We start from the raw sequence: 21,824 nt of genomic DNA, 5'->3' as shown, positions 1-21,824 counted from the left end.
CCGCAAATTAATACGAATATCTGGTGCAACATGGTTCAAAATTTTTAACAGTGCACTTCTTTTATAAGTGATATTTTTTGCTCTCTTAAATGATGTTCAATTTTAAAAAAATGATATTTATTATGTAAAATAATCGATTTTTTTTTTCATAAGATGTCTCCACTAATGAATGATGCAATTCAGTCCTTGATGATTAATATTGATAAGAAATGCAAAGCGGATGAACATTTTGATATTTATAAATTATATCAAGGTTTGACAATGGATGTTGTTGGTAGAACAGCATTTGGAATACAAACTGATGTACAGAATAATCCGAAAGATCCGTTCTTAAGAGCAGCTAAAGCACTTTTTTCTGGAGATATTAGAAATCCTCTCATTATTCTAGCAGGTATGTATTATGTTTCATTTTTACAGAAAGTCCCTGGACGCACTATAATATTTTATGTAAAATCTTAATTATCAGGTGATACTATACAGCTTTATTATTTCTACGCGACTGAAACCGGTTTGAATTTGCTTGCGTTCGTGTATCAATTGGTTAAATTGGACGATATATAATATGAATTCGACGATTGGGCAAATTCGACGATATACTATATAAATTTAGAATAATTATTATATCAAGTATTATATTAGTATATTATAATAATTAGACGGAATTATTAAACGCACTTTAGTGTTTTAATAATTGTATGTTTTGCATGAGTTTATACGCGATACTTTTTTATTTAAACATGCATGTAATGGGTTTTTATTGGAGAGATTTTTTATATACTTCCGATTTGTATTTGTTTTTAACGTATCGTATTACAATGTTAAACAATTAATACACGGACGTAAGCGATTGCAAACCGGTTTCAGCCGCGTAGCAATTATAAAGCTGTTTAGTATCATCTGATAATTAAGATTTTACGTCTAATAATTTGGCCAGGTACCTTCTCAAAAAGGCTGGATCTAGAAGTGCAAATTTTGTTACATGTAATATACAACACAGTTTATCTAATGTACAGTTAACTTTTAATACACTACAGATAATAAAATAAAAGCATATGAAAGAGATAATGAAAAATATTTTTATTCAAACAAAGAGAATTTTGGTAAAAAATTTTCCATTTTTAAATTATTCTCGTTAATTAAATCGTTGTTCATCAATAACTTGTTTGCTAATATTGATATGTGATTTTCAACTCAAATGGTTTTTAGATGTCCTCAGCAATAGCCTGGGTTGCCAGTAAATTTTCCGGGCCTAACTAAGTTTTCTTTTTGCTTTACTTGGAATCATGGTATTAATCATTATTAAGTCTCGTGCTTGGCACAACACTTTTTTTTAACTAATTTTGTTATTCATCAATTCTCTGAAATGTTACATCAGTTATGCATTGTCAATTTCGAAGTTTCAATTTCTGCTAAAATGTATGAGAAAAATTTAAAAATCTCACGTTTTAAACAATTATCGGGTAAATCGTGTATTATTTTGAAAAATTCACGATTTTAGAAAAAAGTACTTGAATATTTTGAGGAAATCATGGCGGAAATTTTTGTTGTGACAAACTTGCTAATTTTGGTCATTATTTCTTCGCAGAACCGCCTAATTTCTGACGTAGCTGCTTCCTCACTCATACTTCATGTCATTGTCGTCTGGAAGTTCTCAAGGAACTGCTATGTCAACCGGTTGGTGATTTGTCAACCGGTATGGAGAAATGCTACAGGCACTAGTCAAGTATAATTTGTTAACGGTATGAACTACCCCCGACACAAAGTCTGAGGCTGCTATGGAAACAAGAATAGCACATTTCAGGGAGGGTAGCTTCTCTTCACTCTAAGGCTAACTAATAGACCGAAGAAAAAGATTCTGTCACCAACCCCATGTCCTAAACAATGATCCCACACCCCTACTTAAAATAGTTATACCTCGTTACCATAGTCACCGCCACGGGTGCAGACGAATGGCTAGGGAAGTTCTTACTTTAGTCAAACTTATGCTTCCCAGGATCGAATGCGGATAATAATAGAAAATTCGTAATTATTTTTACTCTTTGTTGTATTTCTTAATCAATTCTATTAATTAGTTTTCGCATTAAGCTTAATGCTTTTTGCGAAAACCTTTTTCTATCAATTAAGTAAAGATAAAAATTTCTTCAATTTGTCAAAATTTTAAGGATTTCCTAATAAACAGTTTCGTCAAAAATGAAGTAAATTTCGTGAAATTTGATTGATTATTTTTACAGTGTATTAAAAACAAGAAAAATTTAAGCACTTTTGAAACTTTTCAATTTATTTTCAAACGTTTAGCTGATTAAAAAATAGAAAATTTTGTTGTCAAGTTGATGAGCCGATATTTCTGTTATTGTAGTTTTCTTTTTTTTCATAGATTAAGAAATTTTATTACTATTGAATTCTATTACTGCCATCTTTTTATTACAAATCATGAGATTATTAAAAATCACTTAAAATGCTTCATACCAAAAAATGCTTCTTGAATTAGATTTTAAATGTTACACTGTTGGGATTTTCATTCTAAAATTAAGGTAAAATAACCGGCTGTCCACCCGATTAACCGTAAAGTTTCACCTTTACGGTTTTGAAACCGTTTACAGCTAGTATGGTTATAAAATCATGAATACAAAACTATAAGTTTTTTTTAACCATTTACAGCTACCATGGTTTGAAAACCTTAAGAAAAGAAATTTAAGTGGACATGGGAGCTCGTTAGATAATGGGCATTGGAGAGTGCAGGACTCCGGAAATTCTTTATGTGTGTTAAAGGGTCAACGCTGGGACTCGAATCCCCGTTCTGTTGTTCATGAGATTGACAGATTTCTATCTCAGTTGCTTCATTAAGTGAGCTTAGTTGATGCAATAAAACTCTTGTTATTTAACCGTTTTAGTTAAATAGTTAATAAACGATTTTTCTCACTGTTAATGGTTTCATTACCATCTTATTTATAGTTACTTGACTGTATGGTAAGTTAAATATGTTAAAATAACAATTAAATAGATTGTTATTTAGTCATTTTCTCTGAGAAATTTTTAACAGTGTTAAATAGCGATTCATTCATAAAATAGTTTTCATGATACGACACATATTAAACAACAAATATTTTCTTTTATTTTCAGTCAGTTTCCGTAGTTTATCATCACTTTGGATTAGATTGGGAAGATTGAGATTAATTTTTGTAAATCAAGGAACGAATCCTATAACTGAACTTATTGGAAATGTGAAAGAAGTAATTGCCACAAGAAGAAAAAATCAACAGGTACCAATTATACCCTTTTTTTTTTTTGAAGGAACTGTATTTTGCAATAGATATTATTTTGCATCGTAAGTGGATGCTATTTTAAGCAGCTGTTATCAACAATATGAAGCAAATTGAAAACAATTCTACAATGAAGCAAAAATTATGCACGAATTATTGGGATACAGTCGAACTCCAATTTAACGAATTCATAGGGACCAAAATATTATTCGCTAAATCGAGGATAATTCGTAATATCGGGGGCAAAATAAAAGAAAAAATTGACTAACCTGATGGAATATTCGAACATCTTCACTAAGCAAATACACGTTTTATTCAGGAACTTAAAATACAGCGAATGATTACGCGCTTATTAATCTGAAATTTTAAAGCATTTCGTGTGTAAGGTTTGCTTATTTCCTCGATTTTCTTACTTTAAAAAGTTCTTTTTCGACGAAGAAAAGAAAATACTCCTTCATTTACTGCATTAGGTAAGTTTTCACTGTTTCCAAATCATGCAAAGCATCAGAAAAAGTAACTGTTCTCATTGGCGACTCCTTACTATTGACTTTTGTGTCAGAGTCGCTATTCATTGTTTCCTGCTTCATTAACTTCATAAAATTCGTACAATCGCAAAATTCGGTAAATAGGGGCTCGTTAAACCGAGATTCGACTGTAATTCAACATTAACACAGAGCATCATTATACTTTTAAGAAAAATAAGTAACCAAAAACCAAGTCTACAGTCTACATTTCAATATTGTTTTAAATATTTGAATTAAAATAACCTTAAAAACTTTTTATTTTATTTCAGCAGCTCAGAAGTAAAATCTTTAACCATCTGTCAAGTGCCCAGTCAAACCATAACACAAAAATTTAACATTATGCTACATGTTAAATGTTACACCTCCAAATGTATGTCTTAGAAATGGATAAATTTTGGTTGTCAAAAATCCGAATCCATTGAAATAGAATATTTATTCAGAGAAAGCACGTTTTTGTGCCTGATTTCGTAACTTAAAATATAGTCTGGAATTAATTAGCATATTTAAGGACACCTCCTCGAACCATTAAGATGGAGTCCTGAAACGTGGAGATCCGAGCATCAGATTAAAAGTTTTTCAGGGTGGTCCGTTTTTAATTTTGCGCACTGTGCATAGCAAAAAATGGTTAGGCTTTTCAATGTTTAAAACAAATTAGACATTTATTTTTATATATTTTCCCCGTTAAACACTAAGCATAATTATTACAAGGCGAAGTCATGGATTTTAATTGAATTGATTTCAAAAATTAGTGTGCCACTGAAAATTTAGAATGTTTTCTAAAAATCTCCCCTATGCAGCAGATTACAGGTACTGAATGCAATATTCCTTCACTGAATGGTGTAAATTTTGATTCCAAACTTTTTTGTTCATCGACTCCTACATAATTTTTCGAAATTTCCATCGACCCCCGTAAAAGTAGTTTTCTGTTTAGTTAAAATAAAACTCTATTAGATACTGTGTTTGTACATTTATTTTATGATTTTGAACATTTATTAAAGTAATAGTACATAGTGTAACAATAGTTTTATGAAAAATATATTAATGTCGAAATATAAATACCTTAATATTTATGAAATAATAAGTAATTATAAGTAAGTAGAAATAATAAGTAAAGTAACTACTGATTTATTGCTTCTTAATCAATGACATGGGTGTGCCTGGTGCTTTTTTTTCTGCAAGGTTCGTTATATTGGGATCAAAATTGATCAATTTTAATCTTAAATCCCCTCGAAACTCCACATTTAACTTATTTCTGTTCTTAGATAAGATTGAATTTACGTGACTGAAACCGGCTTCAACCATACAGGAAATTGGAAATGCTATCATAAATGGCTGAGCTATTTCGTAAAGTCTTACATATTTTTGCATTATATTTATATTTGTTCAAAATTTGCTTACTGTTAAATTTTTAAAAAGCGTCTTTGCTTCAAATCCCCATAATAATTCAGCAAGCTCATATTGCAGGTTGATGTCCACGTTTTCAATTTGAGCAGAAAATGGCACAATAATCCACTCAGGGATGTCAATGTTTTCCAAATCAACAAAACGCAGTTTAAAATTGTCCCTCAATTTATGAAGATTACCTGTATATATTTCCAAGTCTTCTTTTATTTCTAATTGTCACATATCTGAAAAATACTGATAATCCTTCGACCAATCGACCCTTCCGGTGCTGATCGACCCCCATTCGACCCCCTGGCTTAGATCGACCCCCGCTTATGTTAAAAAGACCCCTGGGGGTCTATATAGACCACTTTGGCGACCTCTGGTGTAAATAATTACAATGATCTTAGGTTCAACACATATTAAGGGTCATTAATTTATATAGGCCTTTAACTAGTATAGATTGCAGCCTGGTTGGCAGAACGGGAATCCAACCATCCGAAGGTGCATGTTAAATCTGTCGAGACATAAAATCCTCCATCTTCCCATACCTCTGAGGGTACTAAATTGGAGTTTCATCGTTCTCTGGTTCAGGTCAAAATTATGATCTGCGGATGAATCCGACCTATAAACGGGTATGACGTATGGGTGCGGTCGAATTCTTGGCCATAGATGGCACCACTGGAAAACAAGAACAATCTCACCCCTTGCTTTTATGGCCTACGTCAGCAACAACAATAAAAATTGTTTTTTACTTGTTCAAATATTAATTTGTGACTTCTATACTATATTTACGAGACATTTGACGAGAGGTATAAAAATATATTAAAGCTATTCACTACGAAACACTCTGTCTCTCAATTTTTACATTAACAACCTAAAAACTACTATTCCATTTAAACGGGACTAAAATTCAAATATTGCTCAAGAATTATTAAAGGTTTCTAATAACTTAAAAGTTTTGTACATTCGACCACCGCGTAGTTTAAGAATGCAAATTCTTATTTTTTTTTAATAGTTAGCTAAATATGAAAAAACACTTTTTGCTTTATTATTTTAAAAAAATTCTATGAGCTTTATGTGATTATAATAGTTTTACCTAAAGACAATTATTAGAAAATAACTTTTTATCTAATTATGATATTATTAATTGTACTTTGTTTTTATTCTTAATTTAAATAATATACGAAATGATGTTGTTTTTAAAAATACATCATACATTTATATGAAAATATTTATTCGATTATTAAATATATTTATATTATATTTATATTTATATAACTATAATATATTATATTTATATAAATATAATATAAATAAATATAATTTAATTATATTTATATTTATATAAATAAAATTTATTCGATATTAATTTATATAAGTATTTATAGAAAGCCAGACCTGATCTTCTTCAGCTTATGTTGGATGCTGAGGGTACTGACGGAGACTCTGTTACAGCAGATGATTTAACTGCAAGTGATGAAAAAGAAGTCGAAGTCAAGGGAAACAAAGGTAACACACATATTATTTTAAAACCTTACCAGTTCTTAGACATACATCGGAGTTTCAATTTTAAGTATAGATGCAAATTTAATAACAGTTTTGACAGAATTAAGATGAGAAATCAAAAAAAAATAAGAAGAATTTTTTTTTTTTCAAAATAATATTTAGAATTTGAAACCAGATTAATTTTAAGGATGAGAGTAAACTTTTATTTGTTTAATCGTTTATGCTATTAAAAGCTAAATAATTATAATTAAATATTAAAAGATTCATCTTGAAAAGATAATAGTCGACAAACTCCACTCTATGATATATGATCAAGAAAATAAATAAATCAATGATCCCTACAAATGCTATTCTTTTGAATCTAAGGGTATCAGCTTTTCTGTGAGGTAAAGTCGGCTAGTGTACCATCATCAAATCGGTGGAGACTCACTACCGACTTTACGTGTATAATATACTCTATGCACCAAGCAAAAAATCATGTTTTATGACAAAATTTGAAACTGACAATAATCCTTCTTAAAACAAAATTAGCGTTCATTAAAGTTAGTTCCCCCTTTAACCCCTATTAGAAGCACTCAGTCACGTTGTAGTCAATTAATCGGTTAGTTGAATGTCAGATCCAGTGTTATTACATTGAAACCTATCCCATCTATAGATTATCTAAAAAATATTAATAATACCCTGTATAATTGGTCTATGTTTTCTTTCAGGGAAGATATCTAAGAAACTAAGTGATGCGGATGTTTTGGATAATTCTGTGTTGTTTTTTCTTGCAGCGTAAGAATTGATTTTTTATTCAGTTTATCTTTCTAATTATTGAGGACCATGATACCTGAGACTTTCCCTTCCTGGCCTATGGTATGACACCCATGATGTGATCATGGCTTGGTACATATCCCATTAATACGTACTCTTTATACGCATATTCTTGGAGGGAAGTCTATTAGTCTTCAAGAGGTTCTGATTAGAAATCATTACGCTCTAAATAGCTGTTGCCTTAATCTTAGGATTTTAACGCACTGCCAATAGAATAAAAGATACACCTAAAATATGGTTATTGAATGAAGTATAATTTAAAGCACAGAATCAGATGAAAAAAAACGTATTTTTCGAAAATAAGCAAAGATTTTTTAATGTGTACGAAGATATGGATCTATTTGCAACATAGAAGATTAAGCCCTAATCGGTCAAAAGTTTTAAACTGGGTTTTTTTTTCCAATTCTTGCGGGTATCACCATATTCCTAGAAGAAACAATTATTGTACTAATTAATAATTGCGATTGTAAGCATTTGTAAAACAATGGATTTTTTTAATCAATTTAATTTTATAAATATATTCTTCTAAAATTTATCTCTCTCTCCTAATACCATAACTCTGTTGCTCTGTATGACTGTAAAAAGACAATTTATTATTGACAATCTATAGAAAACAATCTATTATTGACAATCTATAGAAAACAATCTATTATTGACAATCTATAGAAAACAATCTATTATTGACAATCTATAGAAAACAATCTATTATTGACAATCTATAGAAAACAATCTATTATTGACAATCTATAGAAAACAATCTATTATTGACAATCTATAGAAAACAATCTATTATTGACAATCTATAGAAAACAATCTATTATTGACAATCTATAGAAAACAATCTATTATTGACAATCTATAGAAAACAATCTATTATTGACAATCTATAGAAAACAATCTATTATTGACAATCTATAGAAAACAATCTATTATTGACAATGCCTTGTCATTTGCTCATTATTTACCGGAAGAGGGCCCTTAATGTGAACATTTACCAAAACACCTGGTAATTAATAATGACTGAATAAATCAAGTTATTAAACCGGCAGTAATAATGAGCCTTTGACCATTATTTTCGACCATTTTTTAAAAATTTTAATCTATTCTGATATTAGTTTATTCATATTTTAAATATCAAAAAAAGTATTAAAATATCGAATAAGCTGTAGTAAGTATTTCTCACATTCACCAAAATGAATATTTAGTTGTTGATATTCAGCACTTTTATGATCTAACTATAAGTAATACAATAATTATAACTATAAGTAATGAATATTTTAACTAAATACTTTTTTTCAAAAATTAGATACGAAACAACAAGCACAGCCTTAGCTTTCACAACTCATCTTTTGATTAAACACCCAGATGTTCAAGAAAAAGTCAGAAAAGAAGTCCTCCAACTTTTGAAATCAGAGGTAAGTATCAGATCTACTAAGCTTTTTTCCAACTAAAAAGTTATTTTGCACACAAATCATCCTAGCAACAATTTTACTTTAGCCCCAGTTGGGCTATAAGAACATGTGTCGGGGGGGGGCCAATATTTTGATGTCTAGATTTTTAATTATTGGTCTTAGAATGTTTTTTTATATTGGACAATAACAGTTCTATATAAGGCGGTTATTGGTTGAAAAGTGGCTGTAAAATATAGGGTGAAATGGACGGACAATACTATATTGGGCCGATATTGGCTGAATAATGGATATAAAATATTAGGTTAATCTAAACATTCTGTATAGGGCCAATATCTGAAAAAGATTGGCCCTGTTTACATTAAAACATTGGTCCAATGTGGGCCCAAATTATTTCGCTGGTAGGGCAGTCGTGCAAAGTGGACCTTTCCTATGAAGTGATTTCCAAGCAAGTCTTCTTGCTGACAGTCAGAGACATATCGTAACAGAAAAAAAAAAATTGGGGGAAGGGAGGGAATTAGATTTTATTTTTAAAATTTTCAATATTTTTTTTAAAAAAGCCGTTATAAACTGGTCACCTCTTGATTTCCATGGCATTTTTATTTTAAAATAATAAATTTATATAAAAAAAACTTCAAAAACAAAATAAAGTTTCAAAACGCTCTATTTTTTATTAAAATTTTATTATGAATTAAATAAGGAATCAGAAAATATGATAATTAAGAAAATATTCATCACATCCGAATTATTTTAGTGAAATTTTTTTCTTAATGAAGGTAATACAACCATTATATTATTACGTTTAGAGCACTCACTCGAAAAAAATGGCTGCATTTCAAAACATATTTACAAAATCCAATAAGTATACTTTTAGAACAAAACTATTTCTTACTGCGAAATTCGTTAAAAAAAACTACTAAAAATGTACTTAAAAGAAAGTACTTAAATGAAAGTATCAACAGAAACTGTAGTCATTATGTAAACACAATTATTTGACACTGAAACCAAATTGAATAAATTGCTAAATTTACCCTCCAGAGAGCATTTCGCAAACTTTTAATATCCTATCAAAAGCGCATAATTGCTTCATTGAAATAAAAAGGAATATATTTTTCTGAAAAAATTAATGAACCCTTTTTAAAGAGGATTTCCAATGTCATATTTAAAATGCATTAAAAATAGAAAGTAAGTGGCATAATATACAAGCTAAAGTACACTGAAGAGCCAAAAAAAACTGGTACAGGCATGAGTATGCAAATAAAGGGGGTATGGAGCCTATCAAAGTACAGTTCTGCGATCGGCAACGCGTATATAAGGCAACGAGTGTCTAGCACAGTTCTTAGATCGGTTACTGCTGCTACAATGCAAGGTTATACAGATTTAAGTGAGTTTGAACGTGGTGTTATAATCGGCGCACGGGAGATGGAACATAGCATCTGCGAGATAGCAATGACATTTGGATTTTCACGTACTTCCATTTCACGAGTATACCGTGAGTATCGGAAATCCGGTAAAACATCAAATCTACGACATCGCTGCGGTCAGAAAAAGATCATGCAAGAACGAGATCAACGGCGATTGACGAGAATCATTAAACATGACAGACGTGCAACCCTTCCACAAATAGCAGCAGATTTCAATGCTGGGCCATCAACAAGCGTCAGTCTGCGAACCATTCAACGAAACATCATCGATATGGGCTTTCGGAGCCGAAGGCCCACATGTGTACCTTTGTTGACTTCACGACACAAAGCTTTACGCCTTGCCTGGGCCCGTAAACACCGACACTGGACTGTTGACGATTGGAAAAACGTTGCCTGGTCTGACGTGTCTCGTTTCCAGTTGTATCGAGCTGATGGACGTGTACGGGTATGGAGACAACCTCATGAATCCATGGACCCTACATGTCAACAAAGGACTGTTCAAGCTGATGGAAGCTCTGTGATGGTATGGGGTGTGTGCAGTTGGAGTGATATGGGACCCCTGATACGTCTAGATAGGAATCTGACAGGTGACGGATACGTAAGAATCTTGTCTGATCATCTGCACCCATTCATGTCCATTGTGCATTCCGACGGACTTGGGCAATTTCAGCAGGACAATGCGACACCCCACACGTCCAGAATCGCTACAGAGTGGATCCAAGAGCACTCTTCTGAATTTAGACACTTCCGCTGGCCACCAAAATCCCCAGACATGAACATTATTGAACATATTTGGGATGCCTTGCAACGTGATGTTCAGAAGATATCCCCATCCCCTCTTACTCCCACTGGTTTATGGACAGCGCTGCAGGATTCATGGTGTCAATTATCTCCAGCACTACTTCACACATTGATCGAATCCATGCCACGTCGTGTTGCGACACTTCTGCGTGCTCGCAGGGGCCCTACACGATATTAGGCAGGTATACCAGTTTTTTTGGCTCTTCAGTGTATGATCTAAAAAGAAAGATAGATGCAGTTGGCGCATATTATATGATGAACTTCCATAGTTTCTAAAAGAAGGAAATTTTATTATTGATACATAATCCATTTTTAAGGATAACAAGAGATATAAGAAAATTTAATTTTAAAAGAAGATAACATTTTCATGGACATTAGAGAGTAAATGAGTCATGCAATTCTAAATCAAGAAGAAAAGCATTTGAAAAGTCTACATTTAGTATAAAAAAGAAGACAATTATTTACTCTGATTATTACATAATTATGACAATTGATATTTATGAGTGTAAGAATCAAATTATTCAAAAAAATGTCAAATACTTTAACACTAAGCCCTAAATGTGCGAGTTTGAATAATGTAACTATAAACTTTTTTTTAATAAATATAAGCATTACTTGAAAAAAAAAATTAAAACTTTGTTTAATAAATTCTTATTTAGAAAATTGAATTCGATAATATTTAAGTCTTATGAAATGTAATCGATTTTATTTTTTAATTTCCTTCTGGGCAAATTTCCTTCGGTTTCTTTCCAAAGATTTCTTCAAAATTTGAGGGGAGATTAATCAGTATTTTGCAATATCTTTGCATATTTACTTACGGGTATATAAGGGTAAAAAAAGCATGTCACAGGCGAGTAATTTAATTTTTGAGCCGTGCTCAAAACAGTATTTCCCAAACGAAATTTTAATATTACGCCTTTATATTACATTAATGAAGATAAACTTTAAAGGACGAAAAATAACTAAAGTGGAAAAATGTCGAATAAACAAAACCATTATCACTAAAAAAAAGTCGAAATTGCTAGGAACACTAAGACATTTTTCACTTCTATCTTTATTTTAATTCAAGCATTTGGCTAGATTAGTGATAGTTTAGATTGAATTATGAACATTCATAGTTTATTATACCTCTTTATTTCTCCCTTAAGTATCTATGATTGTATGGTAATGAGTTTCTCTCACAAAAGCTTTAACTTTAAAAAAAATTAATATAAATAATTTGTTTCATGACGATATTTATTAAATTGAAAGATTTTATTTCTTCCCTAACATCGGTAGGGTTATTCCTTCTGCAATTATTATTATTAGTTATGCCCTGTTTTGTTTTGATTCAACTTCTGAATTCAAAACATTTATTAACTAGTATTTTATCCAGATAGAATTAGTAAGTATACTGGCAAAAATGACTAGTTAAAAAAATAACTATAAATTTGTAAAATAAAATTATGTTTTATCACTAGACATTAACGTAGTTAATACAATTTAAGTAAATAAATTATCTTGAAATATAAATATTTCATTAACTTTAAGAGAAATGCAATTTTTTTAAAAATGGAAAATTTTTTAAAGGGATTCAAATCCTAAATGAAACAAGCGACCTTGTTTTGAAAAACCAAACTTATGGGAAAAACAGTGGCTCTTTTTTAAAATTATTTTTTCTAATATTTAAGGTACTACAAATGTTTAAAAATTGCTAGTTTGTGTCCAGTAGTGATTATTTAAAAAATAAGTATAGCAGTCTGATTAATTTTTAAGCATATTGCAGTTCGATTCAATTTTAGCGAATCCTGTTTGTCATGTTATTAAAAGCCAAATATTTTGAAATACAGAACAAATGAGCTTAAATTTTAAGTATTTGAAAAACTTTTTCGAATTATTTGGTTCCATAGATTTATTTGATGAAAAGAAATTTGTATTGTTTTGTAGGGAGAATTAGACTATAACTCAGTTAACATGTTACAATACTTGGATCAAGTTCTTAAAGAATCACTTCGACTCTACCCACCTGTCCATTTGTAAGTATTTCCTTATCAATCCTTTATTTCATCACCAACATTTCGACAAAAAAATAAAACTATGGCTGTTTGTTTAGTTTCTCTTAGTTTAAATTAGAGTCTTTTGAAAATCTATCAGATATTAAAAACAATCACGAGAGCATTTAAAAAAATTTCGTCCAGAGGTGCACAAACGCACCATTTAATAAATATTTTTTATTAACATTTTCACTATTTTTATTTTTCTGCTAAGTTAAGAGTTCTTGAGGCACCCAAAAATTAAGAGTCATTCAATTGGAGTAAACACTTTCTGTAGAGAATTTTTTAATCTATAAAAGTTTTTTTAACTTAAAATGGTTATTGACAAAGGAAATTTTTTGAAAATGTGTAATTATTCCTTTTGAGATTTATCATTATATTTTTATGATGAATTAAAGTTACAAATCAGTTAATAAAAAAAATTCGCAAAAAAAACAAGCATTCAACTAAATGATCATTGATTTGATGAATGGTACCTATACGCCCCATTTTATTTCTTAAATAAAATATAATTTTTTATACACAAGTTTTTTGTGTGTCTTAATGAATGTAATGTAAGCATATTTCAATGAAAATAATACCACATTTTATAAATTTATATGGTTGATCTAAAATGAGTTAAAGGGGAAAATATGCCTGTTTTGTTACATATCAAATAATGACAAAGTTACATACAGTTTAAAATGTAAAATTGAAGCGAATATATAAGCCATATTTTAAAGAGAGCGGTTTTAGAAAAAGTAACAAGATTTCCATTCCGGTCTATCATATTGTTGTTATTGTGAGATTTCTTAAAATTTGTGATGTATTTACCTGAAAAGAATAGTTTAAGTGTCACTTTTGTAAATTTAATTAATTGCTTGTTAATACAAACATAACTATTTAATTTATAGGTTTGTAAATAGAGAAGTTTCTGAAAATTGTGAAATAAATGGTATTCAATTTAAAAAAGGAGCTGCTATACAGGTTGCAGTATATCATTTACACAGAGATCCCGATTACTGGGAAAATCCCACCGAATTTCGACCTGAAAGGTATTTTTTTTATTGCCTTTATTCTGATTAAATATTTTAAAGCATTTTAAACACGCAATTATTATCAATTAATAATTTATAACAATTATTTAACTAAGCAATTATTTTTAAATTAAGCAATTACTTTTAAAATTACTTCACTGAATCCTCTTAAAAATTCATGAACAGAATAAATTTTATTAAATAAATTTTGTTTTAAATTTTTTTAAAAAAAATCGCTATTAAAACAATTGCACATTGCACAAAAAATGAACGAAACACCCTAAATATATATTGATCTAATCATTAAAAATTCAGGTAGTACTAGCACACAATCGTTCCATGGAAGGACCTCAGATATGTTAATATTTTTTTAATATAAATCAGTAAAGAGGATTGATATTTAATAGGCTATGATAAGTTAATCAATTCAATGTGTCATGAAGAAATGACATTTCACTAGTACATTTAATTGCAGCAAACCGCCATCTTGGCCACCATACTGTCACTACCTTGAAATTGCACAATTATTCGCCTTTAAGCTTCTAATAATAGTCTAAACGCATTTGTTATCCATTTAAAACATGATTTTGCATTATTTTACATAAGAATTTAGTTAAATTGTTTCAATATGCACTAATTATTCGCTGAATTTCAGGAGCTCCGAAAAACTATAGAATGCCAAATGAGAAACCGCTCAAGTATAAAATACATTTACGATTCGTTTTGAATATCACGTGGCTAGGCATTAGCAAGGCAAATAGCATTTGTCATTCTCTAGAATGCCTAGGTATAATATACAATGCCTGGAGAAAGTATGTAATGCTTCTCATATTTCATACCTTGCCTAAAAACATTCGTCATTATATACAATGCCTAGGCATTCTATAGAATGCTGGAGTTTCAAACTTTGCCGGTAACAGTTATGAATGACCGCAATCAAGAGAATGTCGACTTTCACCGGTGGATTTCGACAATCACGTAGTCGCTTTGGTGAAATATTTGTTATATCTAGTTTAATATTATTTTCTTAGTCGGTATTTATTCGATATTTTAATATCTGCTAAGGATACAAGATCGGTTAAATGCATATTAAGCAGTGGAACTTTAAAAAAAAAACATTGATGTAGGGCATACTGGGCAAACGTAACTGAACCTAATATATATTGTCGAGCAAAGTGATTGTCCACCTATTTCAATCATTCGCAACATTAAATGAGTGTCATAATTTTGTTATTGAAATTATAAAATACCTTTTTTAGGTTTTCTCCAGAAAACAAAGATAAAATCAATCCAATTGCTTACCAACCATTTGGAGCTGGTCCCAGAAATTGTATTGGAATGAGATTTGCCTTGATGGAGGCAAAACTTGCTCTCGCACAAATATTATCAAAATATTCATTAAAAAGATGTTCTAAAACTGAAGATGTAAGTATTTCTTTATTGTACAAACCCTTAAGAGGACTTTCATGGCGAATTCTTCTTTACCAACATAAGTAATGTAAAAGTCAATGAATACTGAAATTTATTTTCGAAATATGAAAATGGAAACGATATACCCTGCCATAATTTGAAACTTCTTCGTTTACTCTAGATTTACCTAAATTTTGAAATACCATTGGAAGTGAAACAAAATTTGCCATGAAAAGTGTCTCCTCTTAATATATATTTTTAAACTCCAGTGCACATTAGGGGCCAAAATTAATGTTATATAAGTGAGAAAACACATGATTATTGAAATTAGGGAGAGCAAAGGGAGTATTAAAATCATCAAAGTTATTCCTTTAGTGAAACATTCGCTTCCAAGTGCTTTTCTTGCTTTTATTGACCTCCATAATGTTTGAAAAAGCTTTTATTGACCTCAATAATATTTGCAAAAGCTTTTGTTCTTTCTAACCAAAAAATTAGTTAGTGTATCTATTCTCTATCTTTTTACTGAGATTTTATATATGTATTAAAGTTGATCATAAAGGTAAATCTTGCATATTTTTTTGGAATACAGAATAATTACTTTAAGCAACCATTAATTTGCTTCATTCAGTTTTTGAAACGCGTATTAATTTTTTAATGGAACAGCAAAGTTTCAGATGCATACATTTGAAGATAATCATAATGTACAAAAAAATAACACCTTTACAACTTTTGACAGGATGATCAGATTTTTGTGTACTAGGACTAACGGTTTGAGAGTCTCATCTTAAATATTCTAAATAATTAGTACAGTTAATAATAGTTAGAACATTAAGCTTGAGCTAATGTTAAGCTAATAATAATTAGAACATTAAGAACTTTAGATGGCGGATTTGGATTTTTGAACCTAAAATATGGGGGTAGCCCTAATATGGAAGATATGGTCCCTATTGTACAAGTAAGACAGCGATTGAAAGAGCAATCGTAAGCAGTAATTAGTAATTCAAATGATAAAATATAATAAACAATTAAAAATACATTTTGCTTGAAATTGTTTTTGAAAAAACAAGTTTTATAAGTGTTGGGAAAAACAGGTTCATTCAGCTCCTTAATTCCACAGACGTGGCGAAATAAGCAAAAAGTGAAATTAACATTAAAGGGTAAAATGAAAAACAACTTGAATAAAGCTCAAATCAAGAAGAGAAATTGACATACTATAGTCTTGGATGGCTCAGGGGATAGAGCATTCGCCTTCCAAACCAGGTTCGAATCCCAGCAATGGCTGGTCGATATGAATTCCACATCCGGCGTGCACCGACCACAGTACCGAAGTAAAATATCCTCAGTGGTAGACGAATCATGGGTTAGCGTCCCTTTGCCAACAGGCTTAACTGTGGGAGATTTTAATGGTCTTCCTCTCCATGTAACGCAAATGCGAATTAGTTGCATAAAAAAGTTCTCCACGAAGGCAAATTTCTCCCAATACTTTATCCAGGAGTTCCCTTGTCATCTGGATTAGGTTAAAAATTACAAGGCTACTGGGTTTAACATTAGTAGTCGTTAACCAAAAAATTGGGTCTGCTGTTCAACGACGATTATAAAATAAAACAAAATACTATATTTTCGGTTCTTTAGCGTAAAACTAAAGCTTCAAAATAAATTTGATGTTTAGACACAGAGGAAGGCTCTTGACTAGAAAACCGAAACTATAGTATGTCCATGTCTGTACTTGTTTTTCGTTTTTTCATTTTAGTCTGCGTAGCACAAAGTACACCATATCCTTTTGGATAACATTAAGGGGCTCAAACTTTGAACTGTTCTCCAACCTAAACTATAGGGACCCTATTTTTTAGATAGCGGCAGCCGCCTCATATTTTGAAAGTCAAGAATCCAAACCTATCGCAGTAGGATGATTTTTTTTAGAGAAAGCACCCTCTTTCGTTACTTGTAATATCGTCAGCAGGAATTAATAATCATCATCATCATAGTTGGCGAGACAGCCCAATGTGGGGCAATGCTTTCCTCTGAAGATTTCTCCATAATGACTTCCGATTTATTTTTGGTATCCAATTCCTTTCATTGCAAGAAAATTAGACTCCACTGAGTCTGCCCATCTCAACGACGGCCATTCCCGTTTTCTTGTTCCAGTGAGTTTAAAAAGCAGCATCTTTTTTATTGCATTGTCATCACTCATTGGAATCACGTGGGCCATCCAATTCATTCTATCTATTTTTATGTACACCACCAAGTATACTCGGCGAAATCTTTCTCTCAAATATACGAATTATTTAATATATATTTGAGGATAATATTTAATCACTCAACCCATGCATCTGAATCAAAGAATGTTCTTTTTTGCGCAATTAATAATTATTCAAAATATTAAGAATATTTTACTCTTAACATATACCCACTTTTGAATCAATTCTAATATGTCCTCAAGTGTCTATCCGAATAGTATTATTATTCAAATTTTAGGCCAATTAAATAAATTATAGATTAGAAAAGAAACGGTTATTTTCTATATGAGATATCTAAAACTGATTTTTGTTAAATATTGTTCAAAATCAGTGTGATTTTTGGTCAAAAATTTTTATGTAACGATATTTTAAGAAAATATTTATGTTGGTAGATTATAAAAAAATTACAAAAACGAAAGCAAAATAGTATGCCATATTGTTACTATTAAACTAAATGAACGTTTACTATGTTTTCAGAATGTCACTTTAAAAATGGGACAATTTCAAATAAATCCCAAATATGGAATATGGACAAAAGCAGTTTCCTTCTGAATATTGATGTAAATTGGGAAACGATCAAATGAACAATGAAGTTTCTTTGAATTTATACTAAAACAAGTGTTCTAAAATAACTGTATAGAACTAATTATTTTTAAAGGTTGCCCCAAAATTCAAGCAAGAAGTAATTTTTATACAAGTTTTCAACTTCGTAAGTGTGGATTAATTGAGATTTTTGGCTACATTCCGTAGATACAGCAGTCTTCTTAAAAACACGAGAAGGATTAACAATTCTAAATTCATTAAAAAAAACGATCCAACAACGAGAACTGCATAATTTGCGGGGAACTCTAAATATGTCTTTTATACACTGATGGTTTACTTTATTCGGCAGTTATGTTTCGAAACATATAAAAGCCTCATTCAATCACGATCCGTGTTGCGTGATTTTTTTCTCATAAATTTATACCAAATCAATCAGCATTTTCTTAGAATTATACATGTTTCTGTTTTTAAATTTTTGAAAAATAACTATTTCCTGTTATTTATGTTAAATAAAATAAATTAAATGTTAATTTATTTAATTATGTTAATTAAATAAATTCAATTTTAAAAAACCTATAAACGGACAAATGTGTAGTGACTTACTTAATTATTGACTTTGAGAAAAAATCTATTTAAGTTGTAAAAATTATCAAATACTATTTCGTCTAATTTAGAAAAGTTTTTCTGAAAGGTTATGTCAAATGACATTTTATCATCAAAAACGTGAAGAAGTATTTAAAAAAAAAAATCGACCTAAAATCCAAGTGAGCGCGAAAAGAGCTATTGTGAACAGTCTGTTAATTCGCGCTGTTTGCTTTTTAATTATCCTAAACTATCATATATACCGTTTTCGTTGGCAGCATTTTATTACATAAAAGGTTCAAGATTCAGATCTTGCATGAATTTTGGGTCACTCTTTATAATGCTTAATATATGTTATGAAAATGTAGTGCTCTGTTCTGTATAATATATGAAACAAAATTATGCTTTGAAAGAAAAATAAAACATTTCATAGTAGTTTAAACAATGTAATCGTGTTTTTAAATTTTTTAATCTTTTTTTCTATTTTCTATACACACGAATAAAAAAATAGATTCAGTACTTTTTAAAACAAACACTAGATGGATTTCTTCATTCTATCTCTAGAAAAAGAAAATAAAGCGAATATCATAGAAAAATAGATACAGATTTCTTCATAACCTAAATATATGTTTTTTGAGTTGCCTGAAAGGAAAACAAAAGAACATACATTTAGGTTCTTAAATTAGAGTTTAGACGAACAGAAGCACTATCAAACTCTATAATACTACTTAATCAGAAAATAGGAACAAAAAAATCAAAATCTATTTGATTGAGATGAATAGTGATTATTAAAAATACCTCTAACTATCACCGTGTCACCAATGTGCTTTTGATGCTTTTCACACCGCCATCCTGATTTGTGATTCGACTGATTTTTATAGCGATTTTGCTTTTGATTCGCTAGGAAATTAATTTACGATCCTTGATGTGTTCTTTTTTACAATAAAGGAACTAAAAATATATATTAAGGGTGGTCATTACAAAACACTAAAACATTCTCTTTTTTTATAAATAACTCCACTTTCAACATTTTACAGCATACATAAATAATGAAAGATTTTTACTTTGTAAATTAATAACTTTTGCAAAGTATTGGTCTAAAAAATTTTAGGTATCTGTTCTAAGCAGAATGCAATGTTAGAAAAGTCAAGAATTAAAAAAAAAAAATTTTTTTTTTAAATTTTTGAAAAACTAAAATGAAAAAAATTATGCAATTCTAAGAACCATATTCTATTTTATCTTCTATTAATTTAGGAGGATATTTAAGTAAAATAGCAAGTACGTTTTTTATTTTTCTGAAAAGAATGTGAAAACGTAATTCGATAAATATCAACATAGTAAAGCATACACGAACATTTTAAAAATCTTCCACTTAAACTAAAAATATTCTTTGATGTCTCGTGATAAGAGAGAAAATATTTTCCATAACAATTATTAGCAGTATTATTTTATTCTAAAGAGTTGCCAATAAATGCCAAAAATGATCATTTATAATGTTTCTAGAATTTGACTCTCAAAATGGGACAAGCTCAGATAAATCCAAAATATGGAGTTTGGACAAAAGCAGTTCCCCTTTGAACAATGATGAAAAATGGAGAAATTATGACCGATCAAATGAACAATAAAATATCATTGAATTTTCATTAAACTGGAAACGATAGTTCAAAAATAATTGTTGGTGGTGGTATGGAGCTTTTTTACTATGTTTGTGTGTAAAATGTGATTATTTATTTCTCTATTAAGACACCTAGTGATCCAATGAAAAATTTTTGTATAAAACTTTTGTATATTGTATAAAATAAAACAAATAAGTCATTTTGAGTTACGCAGTTGAGTGATAGAAACAAAAGAATATGATTGTATTTTTAAATTTTTGAATAGCTATTTAGCATAGCTCAAAAAATTTGAGTACAACAAATGAAGTCAATTTACAGTTTGGAAATTATCTTATTTTAAATTATAAAATTAATTTGAACTTGGAGATTACTAGAAGAGTGTGTTATTACTCACAGAGTTCTTAAGGTACGTATAAAAGGGTAAGAAAATAGGGTGTCATCAAATATAGTTTGTCTATGGTAAGAACTCTCCCCACCGCAAAGTCTGCTGAATAGATCACTTCAAAAAATTGAATTGACACGACATTAAGAATAGCGCATTTCCGGGAGGGTAGATTTTCTTCGGGCTAATACATTTTCGCTCACTTGAAATATCTCGTTACCACAGACGAATGGCTAGGGGAGTCCTTACTTTAGACAAACTATATAGATTTCCTAATAATTTTTAGGTTCAAGAGGAATCTAATATTTGAAAAAGGCATGAATTCACAATATAGTTTTTTTAGTGGAACGAAACATTAAATATTTGAACTTTTTTTTTGTTCGCTACTATATGATAATCCTAATAGCTCTTAATAGATGTCTATAAAACTTGTCTACACTGTTAGAAATTTCTCCGACAAAATGATTAAATAACAATTTATTAAATTGCTATATTCAAGCAATACAGCCAATTAACCATAAATAATAGGATCTGTTAATTGTGACCGCTTATTAAGTGCTGTTAAATAGCGAGAAGCCCACTTTATGAAACCGCTTAGTTACTTGCATGTGGGTTAGCCGAGAGAGATAATCTGCCAAATCGAATCCCAGCCTTCCATTAGCTTCAACACCTGAAGACTGCACACCTGGATTGTTAGTACAAGCATAGATGGGAATTCTTTTTCATGCTTTTGAAATCATGCTAGTTAAAAATTTGTATTCATCGTTTTTTCACCTTTCTAGTAGTAGTCGGTCGTAAAAAATGCTCCTAAACGATTAATTGGATAAACTGTGTACAATAGAAACATTTTTTGGCTTATCTTACCAGCAAATATGTCTT

At 30.1% G+C, this 21,824-nt stretch overlaps 1 protein-coding gene across 2 annotated transcripts in view; it reads left to right on the top strand.

Moving 5' to 3' along the window:
• LOC107439872 (cytochrome P450 3A24) overlaps positions 1-20,768 on the top strand; it is a 39,308-nt gene extending 18,540 nt beyond the window's left edge. Inside the window, exons 6-14 of one of the 2 annotated variants that reach the window (XM_016052608.4) lie at positions 154-391; positions 3,121-3,260; positions 6,559-6,679; positions 7,387-7,453; positions 8,799-8,907; positions 13,053-13,141; positions 14,053-14,193; positions 15,435-15,600; positions 20,451-20,768. In XM_016052608.4, the coding sequence (XP_015908094.2) occupies positions 154-391; positions 3,121-3,260; positions 6,559-6,679; positions 7,387-7,453; positions 8,799-8,907; positions 13,053-13,141; positions 14,053-14,193; positions 15,435-15,600; positions 20,451-20,525 (1,146 nt within the window). In that variant the 3' untranslated portion in view covers positions 20,526-20,768. Of the gene's footprint in view, positions 1-153; positions 392-3,120; positions 3,261-6,558; positions 6,680-7,386; positions 7,454-8,798; positions 8,908-13,052; positions 13,142-14,052; positions 14,194-15,434; positions 15,601-18,299; positions 19,394-20,450 lie in introns of those variants that run through there. The other variant, XM_016052614.4, reaches the window with a different exon arrangement.
• The last annotated feature ends 1,056 nt before the right edge of the window (positions 20,769-21,824 follow it).

The sequence above is a fragment of the Parasteatoda tepidariorum genome, chromosome 11 (genome assembly GCF_982258835.1).
Source record: "Parasteatoda tepidariorum strain Cologne lab strain chromosome 11, Ptep-v5.0, whole genome shotgun sequence".
In the NCBI taxonomy this organism is placed as follows: Eukaryota; Metazoa; Arthropoda; class Arachnida; order Araneae; family Theridiidae; genus Parasteatoda; species Parasteatoda tepidariorum.
This window is presented reverse-complemented; position numbering and strand designations above follow the sequence as displayed.